At 34.9% G+C, this 27,849-nt stretch overlaps 1 protein-coding gene across 9 annotated transcripts in view; it reads left to right on the forward strand.

Moving 5' to 3' along the window:
* The window catches only part of HMBOX1 (homeobox containing 1), a 192,942-nt gene that overhangs the window by 106,636 nt on the left and 58,457 nt on the right, over window positions 1-27,849 (forward strand). For all 9 annotated transcript variants that reach the window (XM_019440899.2, XM_019440900.2, XM_019440901.2 and 6 more), the window contains exon 5: window positions 23,513-23,623. In XM_019440899.2, coding sequence (XP_019296444.1) covers window positions 23,513-23,623 — 111 coding nt within the window. The remainder of the gene's footprint in view (window positions 1-23,512; window positions 23,624-27,849) is intronic.

A 27,849-nucleotide genomic window follows, 5' to 3' on the forward strand; every position in this document is an offset into this window, starting at 1 on the left:
GTTACATGTATCCGTAGTTTGTAAGTTTTAAATGATGAATATTAGTCAATTGAATGGATATAACAAAATTCACTTATCCAGATTAATTGATGGGCATTTGAGCTATGTTTAGGTTTGGGCTATTATGAATTAAGCTGCTGTGAACATTCGTTTGCAAGGTTTTACATGGACATTTGTTTTCTCATACCTAGGAGTGGGATTGTGGGATTAGTGGCAAGTATATGTTTAACTTTTTAAGAAACTGTCAAACTGTTTTCCAAAATTACTAGACCATTTTGCACTCCTACTAGCAGCATATGAGACTTCCAGTTGCTTTGCATTCTCTTCAGCTCTTGGTATTTGGTATTTGTGTTTCTCTTTAAGTTTAGCCATTCTAGTGCATATGTAATAGCATCTCACTCTAGTTTTATTTTGCATTTTTCTAATGACTAATTATGTTGAGCATCTTTTCAGATGCTCATTTGCTATTCATGTATCATCTTAGGTGAAATGTCTGTCACATCTTTCACTCATTGTTTTTTAATCAGGTTGTTTCACTTATTATTGATTAGAAGAGTTCTATGTATATTCTGGGTTCAAGTCCTTGAATATGTGGATACACAGATATCCTAGTCTGAGGCTTGTATTTTCATTTTCTTAATGTTCTCTTTCAAAGATGAAATGTTTAAAAAAAAAACAAACAAAGATGAAATGTTTTTAATTTTGCTGAAGTTGTGTTTTTTTTTTCCTTTATGGTTCATATTTTTTGTGTCCTAAGAAAATATGCCTAAATTAAGTCTCAAAGATTTTCTTATGTTTTCTTCTGAAAGTTTGATAGTTTCAGCTTGTACATTTAAGTCTGTGAACATTTCAAGTTAATTTTTTGTGTATGTGTAAGGTAAGGGTTAAGACCTATTTTTTTTCCCTATGGATGTCCAATTGTTGGAGCACCATTTGTTGAAAATGGTCAGCAGTGGTCATGAGACTAGTCTTTCTCTAATTCAGTTACATTGGCACCTTTGTTAAAAATCAATTGAATTTGTATGTGTGGGTCTATTTTTGTGCTGTCTGTTGTGTCCCATTGGTCTTTATGTTTATTCTTATACCAATACAAAATTGTAAATTATTATAGTAGTCTTGAAGGCAGAAAGCATAATTCCTCCCAACTTTGTTTTTCTTTTTCTTATTTAAAAAATTTTTTTTAACGTTTATTTATTTTTGAAACAGAGAGAGACACAGCATGAACAGGGGAGGGGCAGAGAGAGAGGGAAACACAGAATCGGAAGCAGGATCCAGGCTCTGAGCCATCAGCCCAGAGCCCGACTCGGGGCTTGAACTCGCGGACCGCGAGATCGTGACCTGAGCTGAAGTTGGACGCTTAACCGACTGAGTCACCCAGGCGCCCCTGTTTTTCTTTTTCGAGATCACTGTTGTTATTCTAGCTCTTTTGAATTTCCATGTATGTTTTAAAATCAACTTGTTAATTTCTTTTATTTTTTTTAATGTTTAATTTTGAACGAGAGAGAGACAGAATACGAGTGGGGGAGGGGCAGAGAGAGAGAGAGGGAGACACAGAATCCAGAGAAGATTCCAGGCTCTGAGCTGTCAGCATAGAGCCTGATGCGGGGCTCAAACTCATGAACCATGAGATCATGACCTGAGCCAAAGGCAGAAACTCAACCAAGCTATCCAGGTGCCCCAATCAACTTGTTAATTTTGACAAAAAAAATATTTGTAGTGAGATTGGGATTGGTATTGTGTTAAATGTATAGGTCAGTCTAGCATTTGGAATTGACATCTTAATGATACTGAGTGTTTTTGTCCATGAACATGGTATATCTCGATTTGTTTAGGTCTTCTTTATTTTCTCTCAAGAATGTTAGTTTTCAGTGTATAGGTCCAGAACATTTTTTCTTGAATTCATCTCTAAATATTTTACATTTTTGATACTATTGATATTATCCTTAATGTCGATTTCCAGTTGTTTATTTCTTATGTCATAGAATAATTGATTTGGTTATATTGATCTTCTATTTTGTAACTTGGCTAAATTCGTTTATTTGTTCTAGTAACTTTAAAAAAATTTCTTGGGATTTTCTACATGGACAATCATATTATTTGTGAATAAGGATAATTCTACTTCTTCCTTTTCAATGTGTATGCCTTTTATTTCCTTTTCTTACCTTAATCACACTGACTAGGACCACCAGTTAAATGTTGAACATGGTAATGAGAGCAGACATCTTTGCATTTTCTCCAAACTTAGGGAGCAGGCATTCACTTTTTCACCATTAAATGTGATCTTAGCTCTAAGTTTTTCATAGATGTCCTTTATCAAGATGCTCTTCAAGCGAAGTTTCCTTCTATTTCTGGTTTCTGAGAATTTTTATCATGAATGGATGTTTGTACTTTATCAAATGCTTTTCTGCATCTATTGAGATTACCATATGATTTTTCTTATTTTAGTCTTGTTAATATGGTGAATTACACTGATAGATTTTCAGATGTTAAACCAGCCTTGCACTCTGGGAAAAATTCCATTGAATCATAATGTATTACCTTTTGTGTATGGTTTAGTTCAATTTGCTGATACTCTAGTATTGTAAAATTGTAGTATCTGTGTTCATTAGGAATATTATTCAGGGTTTGTTTTGCTTGTTCCATGTAATGTCCTTGTCTAGTTTTGTTAAGGTAATGTGGCCTCATAAGACATGTTGGAAAGTGTTTCAGTCCCTTGTGTTTCTAGAAGAATTGGTGTAGAATTGGTAGTACTTCCTCCTTAAATACTGTTCTTGATGATGATGATGATGATGATGATGATGATGATGATGATTGTCTTACACTTGGCTATTATTTAACTAAAGGATCTTAGTTAAGGGCTTGTGCCCTGTACTGAAGGCAGCAGATAGAATATAGAAATAGTGGAGATTATTAGGTCCTTAATACCTCAAAGGTTGCCAGCACTCTTCTACATGATTCTGTCCTTGGCAGAAATACTTTTCTCTTGCCAGTTGCCTAAAATTGCCAGGTTACAAACCACAAACCAAATTGAATTTGCTTTAGATAGAGCCATAACCCTGTGCCCTCCTATGCCTGAGTATAGAACATAGTTTTCACACACTTAAGCTATGAGATTTTGCTTCCTGTAGTAGTTTTAAAAATACTAAGTGACGTATCTCTAAATCTCTTCTCAAGCAGATCTGTGGACAACTTCTTGGTTTTGAACACATTGATTTAATGTATGAATCCAATATACATTGCCCCAGGCTTATTGTCATTGTTCTTGATGAGAAACATAGGAAAGAGTTTTTAGAAACATTCTTAGTATGATGTTTATTTAAGACCTAGAATATGCTGTTTTCATAAAAGTACATTTTTGGGGGCGCCTGAGTGGCTCAGTCGGTTAAGCGTTTGACTTTGGCTCAGGTCATGATCTCACTGTTTCTGAGTTCGAGCCCCTCATCGGGCTCTGTGCTGACAGCTCACCTGGAGCCTGCTTCAGATTCTGTGTCTCCCTTTCTGTCTCTGCCCCTCCCCCCACTTGTTCTCTGTCTCTCTCTCTCAAAAATAAGTAAACATTAAAAAATTTTTTTTTAAGTGCATTTTTTTTTCCTTTGTTAAAAAGATTGAGCATTGCACACAGGCCCTTTCATTGCTAAATATTTTTTTGGAAGACATATTATCAGTTGTCTTGATTTTTCTAGGACATAAAGAATGTCTTTGAAATGTTTGAGTGCTAAGTGTTAAAATAATTATCACATATAATAGTATGTAGTAAGAAACAGTATCTCTTAAAACATTATTGCCCATGCTTTTTTTGTCTTTAACTCAGCTTTATCATTGTGCTAAGTAACCTACCAGGAGAGCATATAGCCCTCTTGAGTGGTTTGTAGATGACCCTTGGCTCTGCATTTTACTTCTTTGCACCTGGTTAGCTAAACCTCTCTTTTTGGAGGGTTTTTATTTTTAGCTGTAATTTATTTTAACACTTACCAAGGTGCTAGATGCTGTGCTAACTGTTTTATGTATTTGAGAGGCAAGTGTTAACTTCTTCAGTTACAGACGAGAGAACTGAGCATAAAGGCGAGTCAATCATTTGCCTATAGTCACACAGCTAATTACTGTTTGTCTTGCTGCAAAGCCAGTGTTCATGACATAGCATTTCAGTATATAGATACAGTATAGTGCAGTGGTCTACAGCATGACTTTGAAGGTTCAAAATATGACTTCTGTCACTCACTAGTTATATAACTTTGGGCAGGTTACTGAACATCTTAATCTTCAGTTTCCTCTTTTGGAAAATGAGAATAATAGTAATACCCACCTAACAGCATTTTTGAAATTAAATGAATTGGTTTATGTAAAGTTTCTGGCACACAGTGATGCCACAGAAGTGTTTTTTTATTATTATAATTATTAACCATTGTAGTCCTTCATCCCTCTACAAATTGACTTTTCTGAAACTAAGCTTCCTAAGACTAAATATGTTAACCATAATGTTTCTAACCTCTGACCACTTAATAATGAATTTTTAAAAATATATAGCACCCCCCTGTTCATTGCAGCATATTTATAAGCCAAGACATGAAAATAACCTACCCAGGGGAATATTATTTACCCATAAAAAAGGAGATCCTGCCATTTGCAACAATATGGATAGACATTGAGGATGTTATGTTAAATAAGACAGAGAAAGATATTGTATGATATCATTTATATGTAGAATCTTTAAAAAAACAAAGTCATAGATACAGAGAACAGATTGGTGTTTGCTAGAGGTGATGAGTAGGGGGCTGGACAAAATGGGTGAAGGTGGTCAAAAGGTACAAACTTCCCAGTTATAAGATAAATAAGTTCTAGGGATATAATGGGCACAATAGTTAACAATGCTTTATTGGACACTATAGTTAGCTATAGTTAACAATGCTTCATTACACATTTGAAAGATATTGAGAGTAAATCTTAAAAGTTCTTATACACACAGAAGAATTTTAACTATTGTGATGGATTTTAACTAAACTTATTGTGGTAATCATTTCATAATAAATATATCATTATATTATATAAAACTAACAAAATTTTGAAAAGTTCATGATAGTTTGGTGGATTTCAATGTAAGAGTGTGAAAGGGGCGCCTGGGTGGCTCAATCGGTTGAGCGACTGATTTCAGCTCAGGTCATGATCTCATGGTTTTTGAGTTCGAACCCCGCATCGGGCTCAGTGCTGACAGCTCAGAGCCTGGAGCCTACTTCAGATACTGTGTCTCCCTCTCTCTCCCCCCCCCCCCCCAACTCATGCTCTGTCTCTCTCTGTCTCAGAAATAAACATTAAAAAAAATTTTTTTTAAAGTGTGAAAAAGCTTAGTGATTTCAGATTCAACATCGCAGCTAACCTTTAAAAATACATCACTTGTCAAGTTTTAGCGTAATATCAGAAAATACCAAAAGTCATTGCAAAAAGGTATTAAAATACTCTTTCGTTTTCCATCTAAAAAAATACTGTGTAAATTTCATTTTGATATTAGCATGGGAAACTTTCTTCACCCTTACTAGTCTTACACAAAATTCCCTTAAAAATGTTAGGTGGGAAGGAAAATATCCAGCTCCCTTTGTAGGAGATCTTCCTTTTCTCTGCTCCATAATTTTTCTACTTGCAGACGTTGCCAGGATTCTGTCTGATATCTCATTTTATTATTCAAAAGGAGGGAAAATCAATTGTGGTGATGGTTGCACAACTCTGTACTAAAAACCATTGAATTGTACACTTTAAATGGGTGAATTGTATGGTATGTGAATTATATTGTAATAAGTCAGTTTTAAAAGATAGAAGGGAAAATAAAAAGCTTCAAAAATATCCTTTGAAAAGAGTTCCCCAAAGTAGAATTTTAAAATTTTGTATGTATTCTTATTACTGAATAAAAGCCTAATAAACTAAAAATAAAATAATTAAATTATAAAACATAAATTTACTTTTTGTATTAAAAAATATATTCATGTGGTTCAAACTTCAGATTACATAAGGGTGCTAAATCTGTCTTCTATCTCTGTCTCTCAGCCTTAATCCCCTTCCCAGAGGATATACGGACATTACCAGTTTCTGGAGGGATACTTTATGCATTTAAAAACAAATAGTATGTCTATAGTCCTTTCTCGTTTTTTGCCAGACAGGTAATATGCTATTTACACTATTCTGCACTGAACTTTTCTAACTTGGAAGTTATCCTGTATCAATACATAAAGAGTATTATCACTGGATTTGGTTGTTTTGTTTTTGTTTTTGTTTTGGCAGTTTTGTTCTTTTATTAGTACATACAATAATGATCATCTTATAATCGGTGTTGTCATAGATTTGATGAAATGTGGTAAAATATTGATGAACATCCTGCTTGGCTTGACCTCCAAATCAGTTGTAGCTATCTATACTTTAACCATTGCTGTCCATTTTTGCCAACAATTTGTACGTTGTTTTGCTAACACGATAAGTGTGAAATGGTATTTCACTGCAGTTTTATCTTTTTATTTTTTAAGGTATATTGACAAATAACATATTAGTCTTATGTGTGCAATATAATGATTCAAAATTTATATACATTGTGAAATAATCACAATAAGTCTATTAACATCCATCACCATGCATAGTTATAAAATTTGTTTTTTGTCTTGTGATGAGGACTTTTAAGATTTACTCTCTTAGCGATTTCAGTACTGCAGTTTTAAATGATTTTCCTGATTAATATGTAGATAAAGCATCACTTCATATATATTGACCATTTACACTCTATGAATTGACTGTTTAAATCTGTCACCATGGGGCGCCTGGGTGGCTTGGTCGGTTGGGCGCGCGACTTCGGCTCAGGTCATGATCTCACGGTCCGTGAGTTCGAGCCCCGCGTTGGGCTCTGGGCTGACCGTTCAGAGCCTGGAGCCTGTTTCGGATTCTGTGTCTCCCTCTCCCTCTGCCCCTCCCCTGTTCATGCTCTGTCTCTCTCTGTCTCGAAGATAAATAAACGTTAAAAAAAAAAATTTTTTTTAAAAAAATAAATCTGTCACCAATTTTTATAGGGTTGTCTTTTTCTGTTTTGTTTGTTTAATTTAAAAATTTTTTTACAAATAAAATTATATATATTTAAACTGTAAAATGTGATTTTTGGTATATCACTGTTGAAAAAATGCATAGTATCCCATCTTGTAACTACTGCAATTTTCAGTCAACTGTTAACATTTAGCAATTTAGTAGCTGCTTAAACTACCCTTTTGCCTTTATCCCACATGCAGATACTAACTAAATACTTGTTTAATAAATAAATAAAATTTAGATAAATATTTAAATAAGGTTAATCTTGATGATAATGATCTTTTAAATACACATATTCTTTGGGGTGGGTGGCTCAGTCATTTAAGCATTGGACTATTGATTTGGCTCAGGTCATGATGTCGCAATTTGGTGGGATTGAACCCTGTGTCAGGCTCAGTGCTGGCAGCTGGAGTCTGCTTGGGATTCTCTCTTTCCCTCCCTCTCTGCCCCTCCCCTGTTTTCTTTCTCTCTGTTTCAAATAAACAAACATTAAAAAAATTTTTAACTACACATATTCTTTTGTATGTGTAACTTTTTTTAATATTTATGTACACTCCCTTTGACCATGTAATTTATCTTCTAGCAGTTTATCCAATAGAAATAGTTGCATATGTCTAGAATGATGAATATGCAGGAATATTTATTGCAGCATATTATATTTTAGCAAAAGGTTGCAAATAACATTATCTAAGTGTCCAGGACTAGGAGACTAGTTAGGCAAGTTATGGTGTATCATAATATGGAGCACTGTTTGTTTATAAAAGAATAAGGCAGCACTATATGTCTACAGTAGGATGAGGAAGGGAATGTGTTGTATGTAAGGTGTGGGAGGGAGGTGACTTATTTTATTGTTAAGCATCAATTTTTAAAACATATACCATGTTACAGGCTCAGTAATAATGTGCACTGGCTAGATTCACCTCAGGTATTGCCAGCTTGTTCTATGTGCTTTTTGATACGAATCAGAGTATCAATAGAATTTTGTTTTTGATATAATTCTAAAATTCATCACTAAGGAAAAATGCATAAGCATAGCTAAAACATTCTTTAAGAAAAACAGAGGAGAGTTTGAACAAATTTGCCCTATTAGATATTAAAGTATACTGTATGGTTAGAGTAAATAAATAAGATCATATTGTCAGATGGTACAGAACAGAATTCATTAATAGATCTTGTATATGAGAAATTTAGCTTAAAAGAAGTATTTCAAATCTGTAAGGAATGGTGTTTTTCCATTGGTGTTTTTTTGAAAGTGAAAAAAATCAAATAGGTGCTGACATCACACCAGAAACAAACATCAGTTTCCATATGGAATAGAGAACTAGATATATATACTTTTTAATACTGGATGAAAGTTACTGTTATATTACTATTAGAAGAAAATATTGAATATTTTTTAATTTTAAGGTAAGAAAGCTTTTCCTACATAATAAAATCCAAAAGAAAGTTAGGTGGATTTAACTATGTAAATTTTTAAGATATGTCCAATAAAAGACACTGTAACAAGATTCACACTGAAAGATATTTGCAATATAGAGAGACAAAGGATTTATATCAATGATATATCAAAAGAACAATTAATGTTATGAAAGCAATAAATAATTCAATATAAAAATTTACAAAGGCTATCAGTATGTAATTTACAAAAGATTTAATATAAATGGCCAGTAAAGATAAAAAAGATTTGCAGCCTCTTGGAAAATTAAATAAGAACAATCAACTGCAAGTTAACAGTGTTTTTTGTCCCCCCTCCCCCCGCCCCCATTAGACCAGCAAACATTAGAAGATTAAGGAAAGTGCTGGTTTAAAGTAGCAGTATAAGGTGCACCTGGGTGGCTCATTCAGTTAATGTCTGAATTCAACTTAGGTCATGATCTCATGGTTGTAAGATCTAGCTCCACACTGGGTGTGCAGCCTGCTTGAGAGTCTCTCTCTCTTCTTCCTCTGCCCTCCTCTCCTTGCACACACAGGCACATGCTCGCGCTCTCTCTCTGTCTCTCTCTCTCTGGAAAAAAAAAAAAAAGGAATACATTTTTTCTTCACTTCTGGTTATCATAACCAAGCAGAAACAGTAAAAATAAACAGAAAAGAAAAAATTCTGTCTTCGATGGACTTTAAAACACAGACTGAATCAAATATAAATTCTGAATCAAACAAGAGAAAATGATGGGAACTGACATGCCTCCATCCTGGAGAAGGAAATAAGTTTGCCTGAAGGTATCTTAGTTATGAATGATTGATCCATTATTTTTGGTTTAAGAATAACAGTTCCAGAGGGATGTTGCAACAAGAATAATGGAAATATTCCTTATAGATAAAGTTCAACATAGAAACTCCATACTAAGCATTCATTCCCCAGTTCTTCATTCCCTCAGATCCTGGCAATCACTAACTTATTTTCTGTCTATAGATTTACCTCTAAAGACAAATTTCTGGCTGTTTCATAAATAGGCTCATTTACTCTGAATTTTCATGTCTACCTTCCCTTTACTTAGCATAATGTTTTCAAGGTTTACCTATGTTGTGGCACGTATCAGTACTTCTTTTAATAGATAAATGATTTCCACTGCATAAATATACTACACTTTATTTACTCATCAGTTGATGGACATTTGGATTGTTTCCACTTTGGGGCTATTGTGCACAGTGCTTTGAACTGTGAAGTTTTTGTGTAGACAGATTCTCTTGGAATATACCTAGGACTGGAATTGTGGGTTATATGATAATTCAGTGTTTAACATTTTGAAGAACTGTCCAAACTGTTTTGCATTTTGCAAACCCACAAATGTATGAGGGATCCAATTGCTTCACATTATCACCAACACTTGTTATTATTCATCTGTTTAACTATAACCATCCTAGTGGTTGTAAAGTGGTATCTCATAGTTTTGATTTATATCTCCTTAATGACCAATGATGTTGACCATATTTTCATGTGCTTTTTGACCATTTGTATGTATTTTGGAGGAACATCTAGTGAAATTGTTCATCTATTTTTTTAAATGAGTTTTATTTTTTAGTATTGAATTGTAAGAGTTCTTTATGTATTCTAGGTAAAGTGCCTTGTCAGATATAGAGTTTCCATATATTTTCACATTCTTGGTGGTAACCTTTGAAGCACACAGTATTTTAAATTTGATGACTTCATTTTTTTTGTTGTTGCTTTTGGTGTCATAGCTAAGAAACCATTGTCCAATTCAAAGTCACACAGATTTATATCTCTTTTCTTCTGAGAGTTTCATAATTTCAGCTCTTACATTTAGGTCCCTGATCCATTTTGAGGTAATTTTTGTATATGATATAAGATAGGAGTCCAATATCATTTTTTTGCAGGTGGATATCTAGTTCCAGCACCATTTGCTGAAAAGATTATTCTTTGCTTATTGAATTTTCTTGTCAACTTTCTCAAAAATCAGTTGACTGTAAATGAATGACTGGACTTATTTCTTGACTCTTGGTTCTATTCCATTGATCTATATGTCTATCTAAATGCCAGTACCACATAATCTTGATACAATTTGACAGTAAATTTTGAAATTGGGAAGTGTGAATCCTCCAACTTTGTTCTTCTTCTTCTTTTTTTTTTAAAGATTGTTTTGTCTGTTCTGGGTCCCTTACATTTCTATAGGAATTTGAGGATCACTTTATTAACTTCTGCAAAAAAAAAAAAAAAAAGCAGCTGGAATTTTAATAAGAATTACTTTGAATCTGTAGATCAATTTGTTGAGTGTTGTCATTTTAATGATACTAAATCCTCCAATCCATGAATATGAGATGTCTTTCCATTTACTTAGGTATTCTTAAATTTTTTTCAACAGTATTTTGTAGTTTTTGTTGTACAGGTTTTGCATTATTTTTGTTAGATTTATTCCTAAATATTTTATTCATTTTGATGCTATTGTAAGCAGAAATAGTTGTTGAAATTTTTTTTTTTTTTTTTTTTGCGTCATTGCTAGTGGATGGAAATAAAATTTAATTCTGTATGTTGATTTTGGTGTTCTGCAACCTTGGTGAACACAATTCTAATAGTTTTGTGTTTGTGCATGTGCTCATGTGGATTCGTTCAGGTTCTTTAATACTCAACATCATGTCATCTGCAAACATGTTATTTTCCTTTTTCCTTCCCAGTCTGAATGCCTTTTATTTCTTTAACTTGCTTTATGGTTGTCCTGGCTGGAACCAGAGCAAACTTTCTTGTGTTGTTGCTGATCTTAGTGGCAAAGCTCTCAGTCTTTAACTACTAAGTATGATGTCAGCTGTGGATTTTTCATAGATGTTCTCTATCAAGGTAAGAGAGTTTGCTTCTGTTCTTGGTTTATTCAGTGTTCTATATCACAAAAGGGTGTTGGATTTTGTCAAATTCTTTTTCCTGTCTATTAAAGTAATCCCATGGATTTTGTCATTTACTACTAAGGTATATTACATTGATTTTCACATATTCAGTGAACCTAGCTTTCCTGAGATAAATCCCACTTGGTCATGGTATAAAATCCTTTTTATATGTTGTTGAAATCAGTTTGCTAGTATTTTGTTGAGGATATTTACATCTATACTCATAAGGGATGTTGATCTGTAGTTTTCTTGCAGTGTCTTTGTCTGGTTTTGGCCTTACAGAATGAATTGGGAAGTGTTTCCTTCTTTTTCTAATTGAGTGTGTGAAGGATTAGAGTGAGTGTGTGTATGTGTGTGTTAATTAGTTTTGAAACACTTGGTAGAATTTACCAGTGCAGTCATCTGACTTTGTGGGAAGATTTTGACTACTAATTCAGTACCTTTACTTGCTATAGACCTGTTCAGATTTTCTGTTTCTTCTTGAATCAGATTTGGTAGGTTGTTCTAGGAATTTGTCATTTCATGTAGGTTTTATAATTTGTTGACATATTGTTGTTCCCTTTTTATTTCTGTTAGGTCAGTAGTAATGCCCTCTCTTTCATTCCTGATTTTAGTTTTGAGTCTTCCCTCATTTTGCTTGTCAGTCTACCTAAAAGTTTCTCAATCCTATTGGCCTGTTTCAAAGAACAAATGTATTATTTTGTTGGTTTTCTCTATTATGTTTCTATTTTGTGCTTCATTTATTTCTCCTCTATATTATTTCATTTTCTTTCTTCTGCCTGCCTTGGAGTAAGTTTGCTCTTTTTCTAGAGTTTTTAAGGTACAAGGCTAGAGTATTGATTCATCTTTTTTTTTTTTTTTTCTTTTTTCAGTAGAGACACAGCAATAAATTTCTCTCTGAGCACTCTGAGCACTTCTTTATCTTCATCTCATATGTTTTGGTATGTTTTGTGTGTTTGTGTGTGTGTTTGTGAGTGTCTGTATGTGTTTTAATCATCTCAAGGTATTTTCTAATATCCGTCATTTCTTCTCTGACTCATTGGTTAGGACTTCTTAATTTCCATATGTTTGTGAATTTTCCAGTATTTTCTGTTCTAATTCATTCTAATTCATTCATTTCTAATTCATTCTGCTGTGTTTGGAGAGCCTACTTTGTATGATTTAAAAATTATTGAGACTTGTTTTGTGGCCTAACATATGTCTGTCCCAGAAAATGTTCCACATACACTTGAAAAGAATGCGTGTTCTACTGTTGTTGAGTGGAACATTCTTAAGCCGTTTATTAGGTTTAGTTGGTTTATGATGTTCACGTCTTTTTTCTTATTAGTCTTCTGTCTGGTTGTTTTATCTACTGTTAAAAGTGAGTATTGAAGTATCCAGCTATAACTGTTGAATTGTCTATTTCTCCTTTCAATTCTGTCAGTTTTTGTGTCATGTATTTTGGCATTCTGTTGTTTGGTGTGTATGTGTTTTTGTTTTGTTTTGTTTTTTTCCTCATGTGTTATCCCTTTTGTCATTGTAAAATGTCCTTTTTTTGTCCCTCCTTACAAATTTTGTTTAAGTCTATTTTGTCTGATATTAGTATTGCCACTCAGGTTTTCATTTGCCTATGCTTACATAGTATATCTTTTACCATTCTTTTACTTTCAACCTCTTCATGTCTTTGAATCTAAAATGTATTTCTTATAGACAGTATACAGTTGGATCTTGTTTTTATTTCATCCATTCTGCCAGTCTCTGCTTTTTTTATTGGGGTGCTTAATCCATTTAAATTTAATATAATTATGATGAGGTAGGATTTACATCTGCCATTTTGTTATTTGTTTGTCATGACTTGTGTCTGTTTTGTTCCCCTTATTGCTTGGTTACTTCCTTCTTTTGTGTTAAATAGATATTTTCTAGTATATCAGTTTAAATCTCTTGTCATTTCTTTTACGATGTTTTTTTTCAGTTATTGTCTTAGTGGTTGCCTGAGGATTACCATTAACTTATAATTATGTAATTATAATTATTTAATTTATAATAGCTTAGTACAGATTAATAGCCACTTAATTTCAATAATATAGAAAAACCTGCCTCCCTTATAGCTTCATTCCTTCTCCTTTGTGCTATTATTGTCACACAAATTATATGCTACACATTGTGTGCCTATCAACTTTGATTTGTAATTATTGCATTATCTAATTTGAAATCAAATAGGGATAAAAGTAGTTCCAAACAAAAAAATACTTTTAGACTGTGTTTTGTCATTACTTCATCATTGCAGTTACTGGCACTGTTTATTTCTTTTTGTGTATTTGTATTACTATTTTGTGTCCTTTCATTTCATCTAAAATAATTCTCTTAGCTTTTCTTGTAGGTCAGGTCAGCTGACAGCAGATTCTATCCAGTTTGACAATGTCTTTCTTTTTTTTTTTTTTTTTTAATTTTTTTAATGTTTATTTATTTTTGAGAGAGAGAAACAGAGCACAAGTGGGGGAGGAGCAGAGAGAGAGGGAGATAGAATCAGAAGCAGGCTTCAGGCTCCAAGCTGTCACCAGAGAGCTGTCAGCCCCCAGCATGGGGCTTGAACCCACAAACTGTGAGATCATGACCTGAGCCGAAGTCAGATGCTTAACTGAGTGAGCCACCCAGGCACCCCAGAGTTTGATAGTGTCTTAATGTCTCTTTCATTTTGGAAGGATAGTTTTGCTGGATATAGAGTTTTTGATTGACATTCTTTTTTTCTCCCCAGCACTTTGAATATATCATCTTACTGCCTCTACTGACTGTTTCTAATGAGAAATCAGCCATTAATCTTACTGAGTATTCCTTGTACATAATGAGTCACTTTTTTCTCTTGCTGCTTTCAAATTTTCTTAGTCTTTGATTTTCAACAGTTTATGTTTCTACGTGTGGATCTCTCAAAATTTACATTACATAAAGACTTCTGAACTTCTTGGATGTGTAGATTAATGTTTTCTTATAAAATTTGGAAACTCGCCATTATTTTTTCAAATATTCTTTCTTTACTTTTCTGTTTCTCATAATAAATCATCTCAATTGACCTGTCTTTAGTTTTCTCCTGCCAGTTCTGATGTTGAGCCTCTTTAGTAAATTCTTCCTCTCACTTTTTGTACTTTTCAACTCCAAAATTTCTATTTGATTTTTTCTTATAATTCCTGTCTCTTTATTGATGTTTTGTTTGATAAGGCATTTTTCTCAGTCTTTCCTTTAGTTCTTTAGACATGTTTTGTCTGCTTCTTTGAATATCTTTAAAATAGCTATTTTAAATTTGTGTCTGGTAAGTCCACAAATTTCTTCAAAGACATTTATTGATGGCTTTTTTTACTATGCATATGTCATACTTCTTATTTCTTTGCATGGTTTATAAATTTTATTTTTCAAATTGGGCACTTCTTAAATAATGTAGAAATCTGGAAATCAGATTCCTCCTTACCCTTGGATTGTTGTTATTAGTGTTTGATATTGTTGGTCTTTCTTTGTTTAGTGACTTTCTTGAACTAATCCTATATACAGTGTGTGGCTACTGAAGTTTCTTGTTAGCTTAGTTGTCAGCTAATTATTGGACAGAGATTTCCTTAAATGTCTGGAACAATAAGTTTCCCAGCTTTGTAGAGGGGCTCTGAATGTGTATTATGGTATGCTTTTAATGCTCAGGTAGGCATTTCATAATTCTGCCTTTGCCTTCACTTTCTCTTTACACCATGCCTCAAGGTCAGCCAGAAGTGAGAGCTTAGGAGTTTCACATGTACGTTACTCTGATCATGCACATGGACCTAGGCATATACACAGCCCTACACATGCACCTGGCCTAAAAGGCCAAAAATATGTCAAAGCATTTTTTTTTTTTAAGTAGGCCCATGCCCAGTATGGGGCTCAAAGTCATAACCCTGAGGTCAAGAGTTGCATGCTTTACAAGTGCCCCTGTCAAAGCTTTTCAGAGATACTGATAGACATCTCATTCCTCAGCTTTTTAAATATTTTGATCAATTGCTTGTTTGCCCCAACTGTTGTCATTACCTCAGTTAATATTAATGGTGTTGTTAAATGACTGCCTCTGATTGTTTTCAACAAACCACCACCCTTTTTCTCCCCTCCCAGGGAAAAGGCTATTCACCCTGAATGAGGTCTGAATCAATAAGGACAAGACTTGCACATGGGAGTTGGCAGAGAATTGACAGGTCAAATAATGACAGTTCTCTTTGAATGGTGTTTTAGAGAACTCCAAACCTGTTTTACCCCCTCCAGTGGCTACTAGGCTACACCTGGTTTCCACTGTGATTGCAGGAATATTGGTTTTCAAGTCTACTGTGCTGCTGGGATGATGGGAATGGGTGTAGGTCTGGTTAAAATGTCAAACATCTCTTATTAAAATTTAGCATTTTTTCTTGAATAAGTACTCCTCGGATTGTTGCAAGCCTTTTGTTAATTTCCAGAGTTCTGAAAACGTTGATTCTAATAATTTTTGTCAGTATTTTTATGGTAGAGCTGCTTTTGCTCTTGTTGCATTTATGAAGGACTGGCTTTTCAGAGGCCCTTACTCTGCCATTCCCATTGACATCACTCCAGCCAAACAGATTTCAAAGGAAACCCTAATCCCCCCAATAGAGTTGTCCTCAAAAAATAAACATGGAAGACAAACATAAGCATACAAGGACTGGGAAGAATAGCATCGATAAACCTGCAGTAATAAAAACTTCTTGATGAAGAAATACTGCCAAAAATTAAATTGAAAATGTAGAATTTGGGATTAACTGGAAAGGCACAAGAAGGGTCTTTTAGGGAGCATGAAAATAATCTATTATACTAATTTGAGCAATGGTCATATGTGTGTATACACAGTCAAAAGTCATTGAAATATATATTTAAGAGTAGTGTACTTTACTGTAGGTAAAATATGTTTTAATTAAAAACAAAAAATGTATGGAGTGGAAAACCTGGGGAACTGTATGGTAAATCTTGAATCCATTCAAATTTAGAACTTTGAGTAAACAACTATGGGAATTATGAATCCAGAACAGATTACAAATGTTAACTATGCAAAAATATATTCCAAATATCAGGAGTGGGGTATAAAGGCCAGGGAGAGAGATGAGGAAAGTATAGTGTATGTATGCATATGAGTTATCTATTGCTGCATAAGAAATAACATAAGATCTAGGGGTGCCTGGGTGGCTCAGTTGGTTAAGCATCCAACTCTTGATTTAGGCTTGAGGTCATGATCTCATGGTTCAGGAGACTGAGCCCCGCACTGGGCTCTGTGCAGACAGTGCAGGGCCTGCTTGGGATTCTCTCTCTCTTCCTCTCTCTCTCTGCCCCTCCCCTGCTCACACTCTTTCTCTTAAAATAAATAAACATTAAAAAAAAAAAGAATATCAGATCTTAACAACTTGAAACCTAAATATTTATTGTCTCAGTTTCTCTGGGTCAAGAGTCCAAGAGCAGCTTAGATCTTTCTGGTTCAGGGTGTTCTCAGGAGGTAGCAGTCATTGGGAGTCTTAACTAAGACCAGAGGACTCCCTTCCAGGGTGATTCACTTGCATAGCTGTTAGTAGAATGACTCCGTTTTTTGCCATATAAGTTTATCCATAGGTCTGGTTGAGTGGTCTCACAGCATGGCAACTAGCTTCCCTCAGAACCAACTTTCAGAGCAAGGCAGAAACTGTAATGTCATTTGTGACCTAGCACAGAAGTCACAGACTGTCATTTCTGCCATAGTCTGTTAGTTGCATAAACCAACCCTCAAGCAGTGTTGGAGGGGATTACACAAAAGGAGGAAGACAAAGAGGATTATTAGGGGTCATCTTAGAGCCTGGCCACCACAGCCTGCTAATTCCTCAGCTTTTTAGCCAGGAGCCATTACATTCTGGCCAGAAGTCAGAAAGTAATGCTTCCAGCCTCCCAGTGCTTTTGTATAATCCTTTTTCTTGTTTTAATGCATTTTTTTAGGTACCTTATTTGAATTTGCTAAATTCACAGAAGCATTTACTAAAGTTGAATTGATCTTTATTTACACTCTAGTTTATTAAAAATTTTTTTCTTACATCTAAATCAGACTGAATTTTATGTTTTTATTTTTTAAAATTCTGTCTGTAGTATGTCATTTTAGTAATTCTGCCTGTCCTATGTCTACATATGCTTGGAATGATCTTGTTATGAGTATAGTTATATTTTAGTGGTGAGAATTTGGATGCGTGTGAGGGTGGGGGGTTTTGGGGGTTTTTGGTTTTGTTTTAGATGTGTATGTTTTTTATTATTTATTTATTTATTTATTTTGAGAGAGAGAGTGCACTGCATGAGCAGGGGAGGGGCAGAGAGAGAGAGAGAGAGAGAGGGAAAGAAAGAATCCCAAATAGGCTCTGCACTGTCTGCACAGAGCCCAACATGGGGCTTGATCTCACGAACCATGAGATTATTACCTGAGCCAAAATCAAGAGTTGGACAAGTTGGACACTTAACTGACTGAGCCACCCAGGTGCTCCTGTGTTTTGTTTTGTTTTGTTTTGTTTTAATTCGTTTTCCTCTTATTTTTTTTCCTTTTGAATTGCTTATAATTTTTTTTTTATAATGAGCATGTATTTCAAAATGAAAGACTTTCAAAAATAAGTTTTATAGTATTCAATAATCATGAGAATGTAAGGAGACATTCTCATCACTTGGTTAGAGTATAAAATGTGGTACAATCCTCTTCGGTATTGTCACAAACTTAAATGCTCATATACTATGAATCAAAAATTCCATTCTTGTGACTCTCTCCTAAAATATCCATTCATATGCACAGAGATACGCATAGAGTGCTTATTTCATCATCATGTGTAATTAAACCATAATTATCCTGTATCGTGTGTGTGTATATGTGTGTGTGTGCATATATATATATATTTATATATCATGTATGTCATGTATATATCATGTATAATTAAACCATTAGCAACAACTGAAATGTTCAATAACAGGTAGATATGTAGGTGGATTGTGGTGTAGAATATTACATAGCCATTAGAATGATGAAAATTCATTATGTACTACATGAGAAAATTCCAAGGCATTATGTGCAAAACATTACTTATTACGTATAGAATAACTACAAATATGTGTTTTTTTTAAAAAAACTATATATATATACAGATACATGTTTATGTCTTAAAAGACATAAGTGCATAGGAAAGAGTATGGAAGGTTTCATGCCAAATAAACAAGGATATTTCTAGGATAGGGAATAAGAGAAAAGTTGAGATGGAGGATGGACTTTTTTCTGCATGTTAATGAATTATTTTTATGGAGAATGCGTTTTTTATTTCATTTTTTTTAACGTTTATTTACTATTGAGAGACAGACACAGAGCATGAGCAGGGAAGGGGCAGAGAGAGGGGGCGACACAGAATCTGAAGCAGGTTCCAGGCTCTGAGCTGTCAGCACAGAGCCCGACGTGGGGCTTGAACTCACAAACTGTGAGATCATGACCTGAGCTGAAGTCAGATGCTTAATTGACTCAGCCACCCAGGCACCCCTATGGAGAATGTGTTTTAACTTAAAACTTTTGAGATACAACTCTGGTTACACTGTGGAAGGTAAATTATAGAGATGACTGCAGTTCTCAGGTAGAAAATTACTTGAAGAATCACATTTTACTTTTTCAACTGTGCAATGATCTTGTAATAAAAAAGATCTGATCATGAGGATTTTGTACTTTGTGGATCTTAGATGGCTTGTTCTTGTATCAAAGTTATTTCAATTCTCCAGGCAAAAGGGGGTGAGATTCCAAACTGCAGACATGAGAATTAGAGAGAACATAAAGAGAATTTTAAGAAGTGATTGGATATAGTAAGCATGTGAGATTTGGAGGAAAGAATAGAATGGTAGGTAAAATTGAGATGGGGGGGGGGGACACAGAAGAAGAGCAGATTTAAAGGAGGAGGATAATGAATTAAATTAATGATATTGAATACCTGTTGCAAAATTTCATGAAACTATCTAGCAGATGGTTGAAATAACAGTCTGGTGCTCTGGAAGTCATCGACACTTAGAATTTTAACGTCACGATTATTGACAGTTGAGATGACCAGAGGAAGAGTGTGTAGAGTAAGAGAAGATTCTTAGAGATGGAACCCTTGGGACACTAGCATTTAAGGAGCTAGCAAAGCAGTCCCTGAAGCTGACTGAAAACTCGCACTGGGCAGTTGTATCTGGCATTTCAAAGATGAAGATGATGGGAGTGGTCAGTAGTTGTGGCTTTCCACAGGACGCGGAAGGAAGAGAGAACATTTAAATTGTAGCATTAGGGATTTTGACCAGATTGGGTTGTGGTAGAGAGCCCTCTAGTGGAAGGGAGCGTGGCATTTGAGGAACTGGAAGGAGCATGACAAAGCTGAAGCTCAGAAAAGAATGTGCATGAGACTGGCATTTTTTTGTCCTTTGTGATCCATCACTTTCTTATTGGAAAGAAATTAATGGGGGTTAGTTGTAGTCTCTGAGTGTATGAAAGTTATATGTAAATTTTTCTTTTCTTCTGCCCTGTGAAAGGTGGAGAAGGGGTTATGAGGAGCTAAAACATGTGGAGAATGACTTTTTATTTTTTTCAGCAGTGGGAGGGGAGTTAGGGAGTTTTTCTCCCAAGAAGGAGTACCAAAGCAGACAAAAGCAGCAGGGCTTTCTGACACCTACCTCAGTTGAAGCATGGACCAACTCAACTGAACCATGGACCAAAGGCATGGACCAGCCACGGAAGGATGCATGTTAAAGGAACCTCACCTATCAGCAAGCTGCTAACCAAGAAAAATGACTGTGAAATGTGTTATTGTACATACTCAGCTTTTGTAGTACCTCTTCTGGAAAAAACTACTTGCTTTATTACTTTGTTTTCTGTATTTAGTATATGAAAATGAATTAAATTTACAGGGAAGAAGTTCTTTGTTTATTATCTGCACACATAAAAGACTAGACAGGAGGATATTCTTTATTATCTTCTTTTGTTTTATAAATTAATAATTACATATGGAGAAAATTGTGGAACAACATAAATTAACAGTTAACATTACTTACCTCAGTGGAATTGGTGAGGGAAGGCTGAAATTAACTTCTTTTTGCAGATCTCTGTTGTTTAGCATCGTTACAGTGTTTTTAAAGCAACCAACAAAGTATGTAGTGTTTATAAGGAAAGGCTAAATATAAAATAAACTAATACATATTTGTAGAAAGATTAAGAAAATAATGTAGAGGTATACAATGTATGAAAAGTATGCCATTCTGAATTCCTATTGTGTATCTTTCTATATATAAGGTTTTGTTACTTCACAAAACAATGTAGATTATGTAAAAATATATTCATAAAACTATATGATTAATGACTTCTTATAAAGTGAATATACACATATAAAGCTTAATGATTTCTGTAAAGTGAGTATACACATATAACTGTCATCCAGATCAAGATCAGTAATGATGCCAATCACTACATAACCCTTCTTTATACTTCCTCTCCTAACTGTAGGTAACCACTATTCTGATTGCCACCCATATAGATAAATTGTGTCTGTTTTTTAGCTGTATATGCATTGAGTCATATAGTTGTGTGTGACTTTTTTATGTGCATCTAACTTTTTTTGGCCTATATTATTTTTGTGAGATTTATTCATTTGGTTGCATATAGCAGTGGTTTGTTTATCCTTTTGCTATTTGGTATGGTAGTCTCTAGTTGAATGTATAAATCATTATTTTTATGTATTCTCCTGTTGATAGACATTTGAGTTGTTTCAGATTGGGGATCATTATGAATAAATGCTCCTGTGGGTCTGTACATGTACAAGATGTACATGCCTTTTGCACACACTTCTATTGAGTATGTACAAATTGCTGTATATCAAGGAAAGAAATTACTAGGTCATACGGTATGCATTTATTCACCTTTAGTAGATACTGCCCAGTTGTTTTCCAAAGTGGCCCTGACTTCTTACCCTTCCATCAGCAGTATGAGAGTTCCATATATTGTACGTTGTTGCCAGCCATTTGGTATTGATGCCTTTTTGTTTGTTTGGTTTGTTATTATTTGTTTTTGATGGCTGTTTTTGAATATTTTTAAAAGTCTGCCCAGGGGCGCCTGGGTGACTCAGTCAGTTAAGCACCAACTTCAGCTCAGGTCATGATCTTGCAGTTCGGGAGTTTGAGCCCCATGTCGGGCTCTGTGCTCACAGCTCCGAGCCTGGAGACTGCTTTGGATTCTGTGTCTCTGGCTCTCTCTGCCCCTTCCTGACTCATGCTCTGTCTCTCTCTTTTTTTCTCTCTCAAAAATAAATAAACATTAAAAAAAAAGTCTGCCCAATATTTTATTATGTGACTAGATCATAATTTAATCTCCTTTGATGGGCTTTTTCCCTCTTCCTCCACTACAGCACCACCAGAACCTGGACAGTTCCAGTATCTACTGGCTCTGTGATCTGTGTGCAGATTTAATACTGAAAGTTTCAGAATCTCTGTATATTCTTTTTTTTTATTTTCTCAACAGATTTTTGTCAAATTACCTCTGGTTTCGAGTAGTATGGTGCCAATATGAAGAATCCATATTAAATATTTTCGTTTTATGACCTGAAAACCAATTTTGATTTCATAGTGGGAAATGGTTGTTTTTTTCACTCTTGTTTAAAAGTAGTGTAAAAGGTAGTATAATATCTGAAACTAGAATTTTGGTGAAAGCATTGCTAAACACAGCCAATTTAATTATCCAGAATAATTTGCATTCTCTTAGAACAAGCATACAGTGCTAGCTGCCAACACCTGCATCACATACATCTTCAGTCTACTGGAAAACTACTGTGAATTACTTGATAATGTAATCACTTAGGTTTTAGAACCTATTTGACTTTCACCCTTGAAAGTGAAGGGTATTTCCAATCAGAGAAATTTTCTTCGAACCCCAGCCTTTCTTTTAACAAATTTCCTTTCCCTGGTTTCCTGAAATATTCTATTAACATTGGTTTTTAAAGTATGAAACTCCAGGGGCTTGCTTTTAATGAGTTAAATGTGATCACCAGACCCCCAGCTTCTTCTCATGTTAGGAGGTGTGATTACTTCCATGACAGCACCCTTCCTATTGTGCATTGTGGTTTTAAACAGGTGTTGGCACAGGTGGCATTCGGTACTATCCAGTTACCATAAGTAATTCCTTGGGAGAATTTAGATACTGTTAACCCTCTGTGAGAACTGAAGGGTCTTTTGGAAGTTGCCTTATGAGTGTATAACAGAGTTTTATCTTTCCTATTATTCTTTGCTTTTGCCAGTTGTATATTGAATTATTCATTTTGGAATAGCTACAATGACCAGAAGAAGCATGATTCTCATACTAGTAAGTTTTAGACATGTGTTTTTACTTTCAGATGTGGAGGTTTTTCACATTTCTAATTAATTGCTGTCAGGAACTTTTTAGAGGTAGTTGAAAACTGCTTTATATTCTATTCAGTTTTTTTTACTGTTATAAGTCTGTGTCTTAGAAGAATGTCTTTACCTCTTGAGATTTCTTAAGAGGTCATCCTGCAGCTTAATTCTAAAATTCTTTCAATTCTTCATCACCTGTACTAATAGTAACACGTCTGAAAACACCTACATAAATTAACAAATAAGCCAGAAACCTTATTGAAAAGGTTTTCATGACCTCTCCTTTCTCAGTCCCTAAATCTTTTTCATCAGTATTGATAATGAATAGCAAAACTTGCTGGCTTCATTTTTTTTTTTTCTTCTCAGTATCAGGTAAAAGTTCTAATATTCTCAACCAGGATTGGGGTATAGGTGGTGATAGAAGGAGCACAAATCTAATAGACTTCTGACATATAACTATTAATTAGGAATCTCTTCATTTATCTCACATGAACCTAGCTTATAGATTAATTTTAGAGACCACTTTCAAGTCTCAGTTAATAAAATGCTTTCACCTCTAGTAGGTCATTGCTGAGTATATTCTAGCCAGGGCGGGCGGTCAGCCTTTACAAAGAAGTCTTATCATGAGAGAGTTTGCTCGAGTTGCTTCCTTATAGAGTAACACAGAGAATAAAGCACCCACTAACCTAGGACCAACATAGCCCTCAGCTTCCCTGTAATTTCAGTACCCGCAACAGCTGTTTCTCTTTCTACACAGGGATCAGTCAGAGCCGGATCTCTCATTGGCTGTTGCAGCAGGGATCAGACCTGAGCGAACAGAAGAAAAGAGCATTTTACCGATGGTATCAACTTGAGAAGACAAACCCTGGTAAATATCATTTCCTTATTTTATTGCATCTGAAACAAGACTATAATTAATTACTTTTTTAAATTTGTATGCTGACTTGTCTTCACTAAGGTAGTTTCATACTTTCCTATTGTTCCTTTTTCCTTCTAAACTGTAAAACCTAAGCCCTGATTATATCAGTTTTTAGTTTAGGGTCTAATACTAGTCCTTTTCACTCCTTCCTCCAAGGCACCTCTTTGTTTCCAGGTTATATGCTTTTTCTAACCATAGTTTGAAAGCAGCAGTGGCTGATTTCTTTTTTCAACTATAGGTTCACACATAAGATTCCATATCTATTTTTTTCTAAATGTTACTTTAGTTAATAATGTTAATTTCATACTTTTATTTATTCTATACTGTATCCAGTGATCTCTGCTAATGATCTTCTATTTCTAATTACCTGGATGATGAGCATGTCTTTGGACTTTAGACTGAAACTGCCCTGATGACTTTGGCAGCAGCAATAGGTTGGAAAGTAGAATAAAATCTGAAGGAAAAAAGATCGCGAGAACCCTTATGTCTGAAGTTGCCAGGAGTAGGCAAGATCTGTTGTAGGATACCCTTAACAAGTGGTATATAGAGTCTGATGTTGTATGACAGCCTGTATCAATCTACACACTGCACAGACTGGTGGCAGCGAGCCTGATCTCAAGGTTAGCCTTGTGATTGAGCTGTATTCTGTAATAGCACAGCATTAAAGCCATTGCTTATTATAGGTTAAATCATCAGTTGGAATATTGCATATTGAAGACTTAGCTAATAATAGTATTGACTCTGAGATAGAAATAATGTTGCAAAACATATTTATGTGTATGTGAGTGGTAAGTTTTTTGTTTTTGTTTTTTTAAAGATCACATTCCTGATCTGAAAGGCCCAGGCAGGACAAAATAGACAGACCATATCAACATCTCTGCAATGGATTTTTTTTTAATCTACCCTCCCCCAGTTTCTATTTTGAAATGTTTCAGATGTACAGAAAAGTTGAAAGACCAACACAGTGAACACCTGTTTACCCTCTTTTTAGATACAATAATTGTTAACATTTTGCTGTATTTGCTTTATCCCTGTAAAATAAATGAATAAATTTAAAAATCTATTTATGTATATGCATGTATACACCTGTCTTTCTCTTCAGCATTCCTCTCCTGAATAAAAGAATAATCGCCTGAATAACCACAGCCCCTATGGTTGTATAATAGATACAAACATCTAGTTTATATTCCTATTTCTCTAGTTGCAAGAATGTCTTTTTTTTTAATCAAATAGTATCTGATTTAGGTTGACAAATTGGAATTTGTCATATCTCTTTAGACTCTTAAGTCTGGTCACTCAAACTTTTTTTTTTTCATAACATAAACTTTTTAAACTCTCTAACCTTACAGAATGTCCCATATTCTGCATTTTTCTCTTTCCTCTTAGGGTCAATTAAATTATTCCTCTCTAGTGCCTGTATTTCCTGTAAACTACAAGTTAGGATTAGAGGCTTGATTAGATTCAAATTAAACATTTTTGGCAGGAATACTTCATAGATTATTTAGAGAGGGCATGTAGTAATGTCTACAATATACTTTGAAATGCATCAAAATAAAGTGGATAAGGAGGTAGATAATGTGATAAAGTAAATGAGTACAATGTTATATGATATGAATATAGATTTTCATCATAAAATTTCTTCTTTGTTTCTGTATGTTTGAAAATGTTCACAAACATTGGGGCAAAATGCTTTGTGAGTAACGTTTACCTCATGTATCAAGGTTTATGTAATGTCAGGTTGTAGCACTGTTCATATGCTAAGTTCAATCATTTGTTAAAGTAAGAACCACTGGATCTTGTCTTTGCAATTTGTAAATAATCTGTAGGGTGTCATTTTGTCACTGGATGAACAGCAAACTTTTGTTAATGGTTTTAGCATCCATTGATGATGCTTACTTAATGAGTTATTCTGTTGGGGATTGCAAAATGGTGTTGATCTTATTTATTTAGTATTCCTTCGACATTTATTAGCTGGCAGTTTTTCTGCAAAGAACCTTCATTTTTAGGTATTCTTATGATAGGTAGATAGGCAAGCAGATCTCTCAAACTAATGACTCTATTGTTGCTGCCATTAGCTAAATGTTCTAAAGGGGCACAATTCAATAGAAATATAATGCAAATGACATGTAATTTAAAATTATCTAGTAGCCACATTTTAAAAAGTAAGAAATAGCTAAAATTAATTTTAATAATCTATTTTATTTAGCAAAGATATATTGACACTTCAAGTTTAATTTGATACTTTTCAAAATTATTGAGACTTCTTTCTCTTTTTCTTTCTCTTTGTACTGATTCTTTGAAATTCAAGTGTATTTTACACTTCAAGCACACACCATTTTCAACCAGCCACTTTTAGGTGCTCAATAGCCACATGTGGCTAGTGGCTACCCTATTAGACAGTCTTAAGATAAAATCATACTTGAAGCAACACTTAAAACTCAACTCTAAGCAGTCTTCTCAAAGACATCACTTCATCCATGACTCACATACAACAAAGCAAATCAGATGGTGAATGACAAAAACTTGGCACTTGGTCTGCTTAATAGAGCAGTTTAGGCTGATAACAAAGGTTCAGGTAGGTAAATAAGGAGCTATACCTAGGGGGTTCATAAACCTGGCACATCTCAGCAATTGTCTGCCAGGAGGGAACACCCGAGAGATTGTCAAGATATTCCAAAATGTATAGGGCAGAACAGTGAAGAATTTGAAGGACAAATACCAGTCAACTGTGTCAGGCATTCATCCTCTATAAGAAAAGGGATTTTTGTCTCTTGCATTGGCACTTAGAACAGTGCCTTGATATATCATCACAGTTGGTGAGGCTACATTCCTATCTCACACTGGGATTTCAAGGCTGAGCTCTAATTCCAGGAGGAGACTAGGATGCCAGGAAAATAAATTCACCAGAAAGAGGAAGGGGACTAAGGTACAGCTCTCAGGCCACCGCAGCCTTGTTGTTGTAGCTGATCTGATAGCACTGCTGACTGCGGAATACTACTATTGGAGTCCAGTTTTTAGCACTGGGGTGATATAGTGTTCTTCTGAAGCTGTTTTATTAAAAATTGTTGAGTGCTTGGCTGAGGAGCCAATGGGACAAAACTGCCATCTGTGGGATTATGATTAAATGTCTCTATGTCAGAATCCCGCCCAGATGGAACAATACAGGCTGGGGTCAGGACCGGTGGGGTACAGAGAGCCCCTAGGTCAGGAAACGGGCCGGCTGGAGAGGGGACCACCCCTCACCCCTCACGCAGTGCACTTTGGTGGGGAACCTGGTGCTAAACCATTCGTAGGTGACCTGCTTCTGGGTCCAGGTTTCCTGCATAGCAAAGCAGCTCCCTAGCTGCGTTCTATTGAAAGCCCTCTACACAAGGGTTTGTAAAAGTAAATTTTCTTAACTTAAAAAAAAAGAGGGACACCTGGGTGGCTCAGTCAGTTAAGCATCTGACTTCAGCTCAGGTCATGGGTTCAAGCCCCACGTTGGGCTCTGTACTGACAGCTCAGAGCCTGGAGCCTGCTTTGGATTCTCTGGCTCCCTCTCTGTCTCTACCCCTCCCTTGCTCATGCTTTGTTTCTCTCTCTCTCTCTCTCTCAAAAATAAATAATCACTAAAAACAAAAAGAAAAAATGTTTTGTTTTTTATCTTATTTTTTATTTCAGTTTGTCTTGGGATCAGAGTTCCACTAAACTATTATCAGGAAATTGGAGGAAGGTGGAACTAGGGCATTAAAACAGGAAAATGGGAAAACACTAATAGCATTCATCCAGCTGTTGATAAGGAATTAGTTTCTTTAAGGAACTAGTACCTCCATTTAAAAATAAGTTCCCCTAGGGGCACCTGGCTGACTCATTTGGTAGAGCATGTGACTCTTGATCTTGGGGTTGTAAGTTTGAGCCCCATGTTGGATGTACAGTTTACTTAAAAGTAAATAATAAATAACTAAATTCCTCTAATTATGTACATTTGGTTTTCAATGAAGTTGTATTGCTGATTGTCCCCTTTTTAAAGGACTTCCTATTTTTATTTGAAAACCAAATCCATATAGGTTCCAAGTTCTTTCTAGTCTGGTTTTCTGTAGGACAAAATTTAAAGTTAGCTGAAGAGAGGAGGATAAGTTTATAATTGTCAACTGGTAGTTTTCATAGCATTAACAGTAATTGGATGTTAGTGATTG

Source organism: Panthera pardus, unplaced genomic scaffold (assembly GCF_024362965.1).
Source record: "Panthera pardus isolate Hobbes unplaced genomic scaffold, ASM2436296v1 HiC_scaffold_13, whole genome shotgun sequence".
NCBI classification, from domain to species: Eukaryota; Metazoa; Chordata; class Mammalia; order Carnivora; family Felidae; genus Panthera; species Panthera pardus.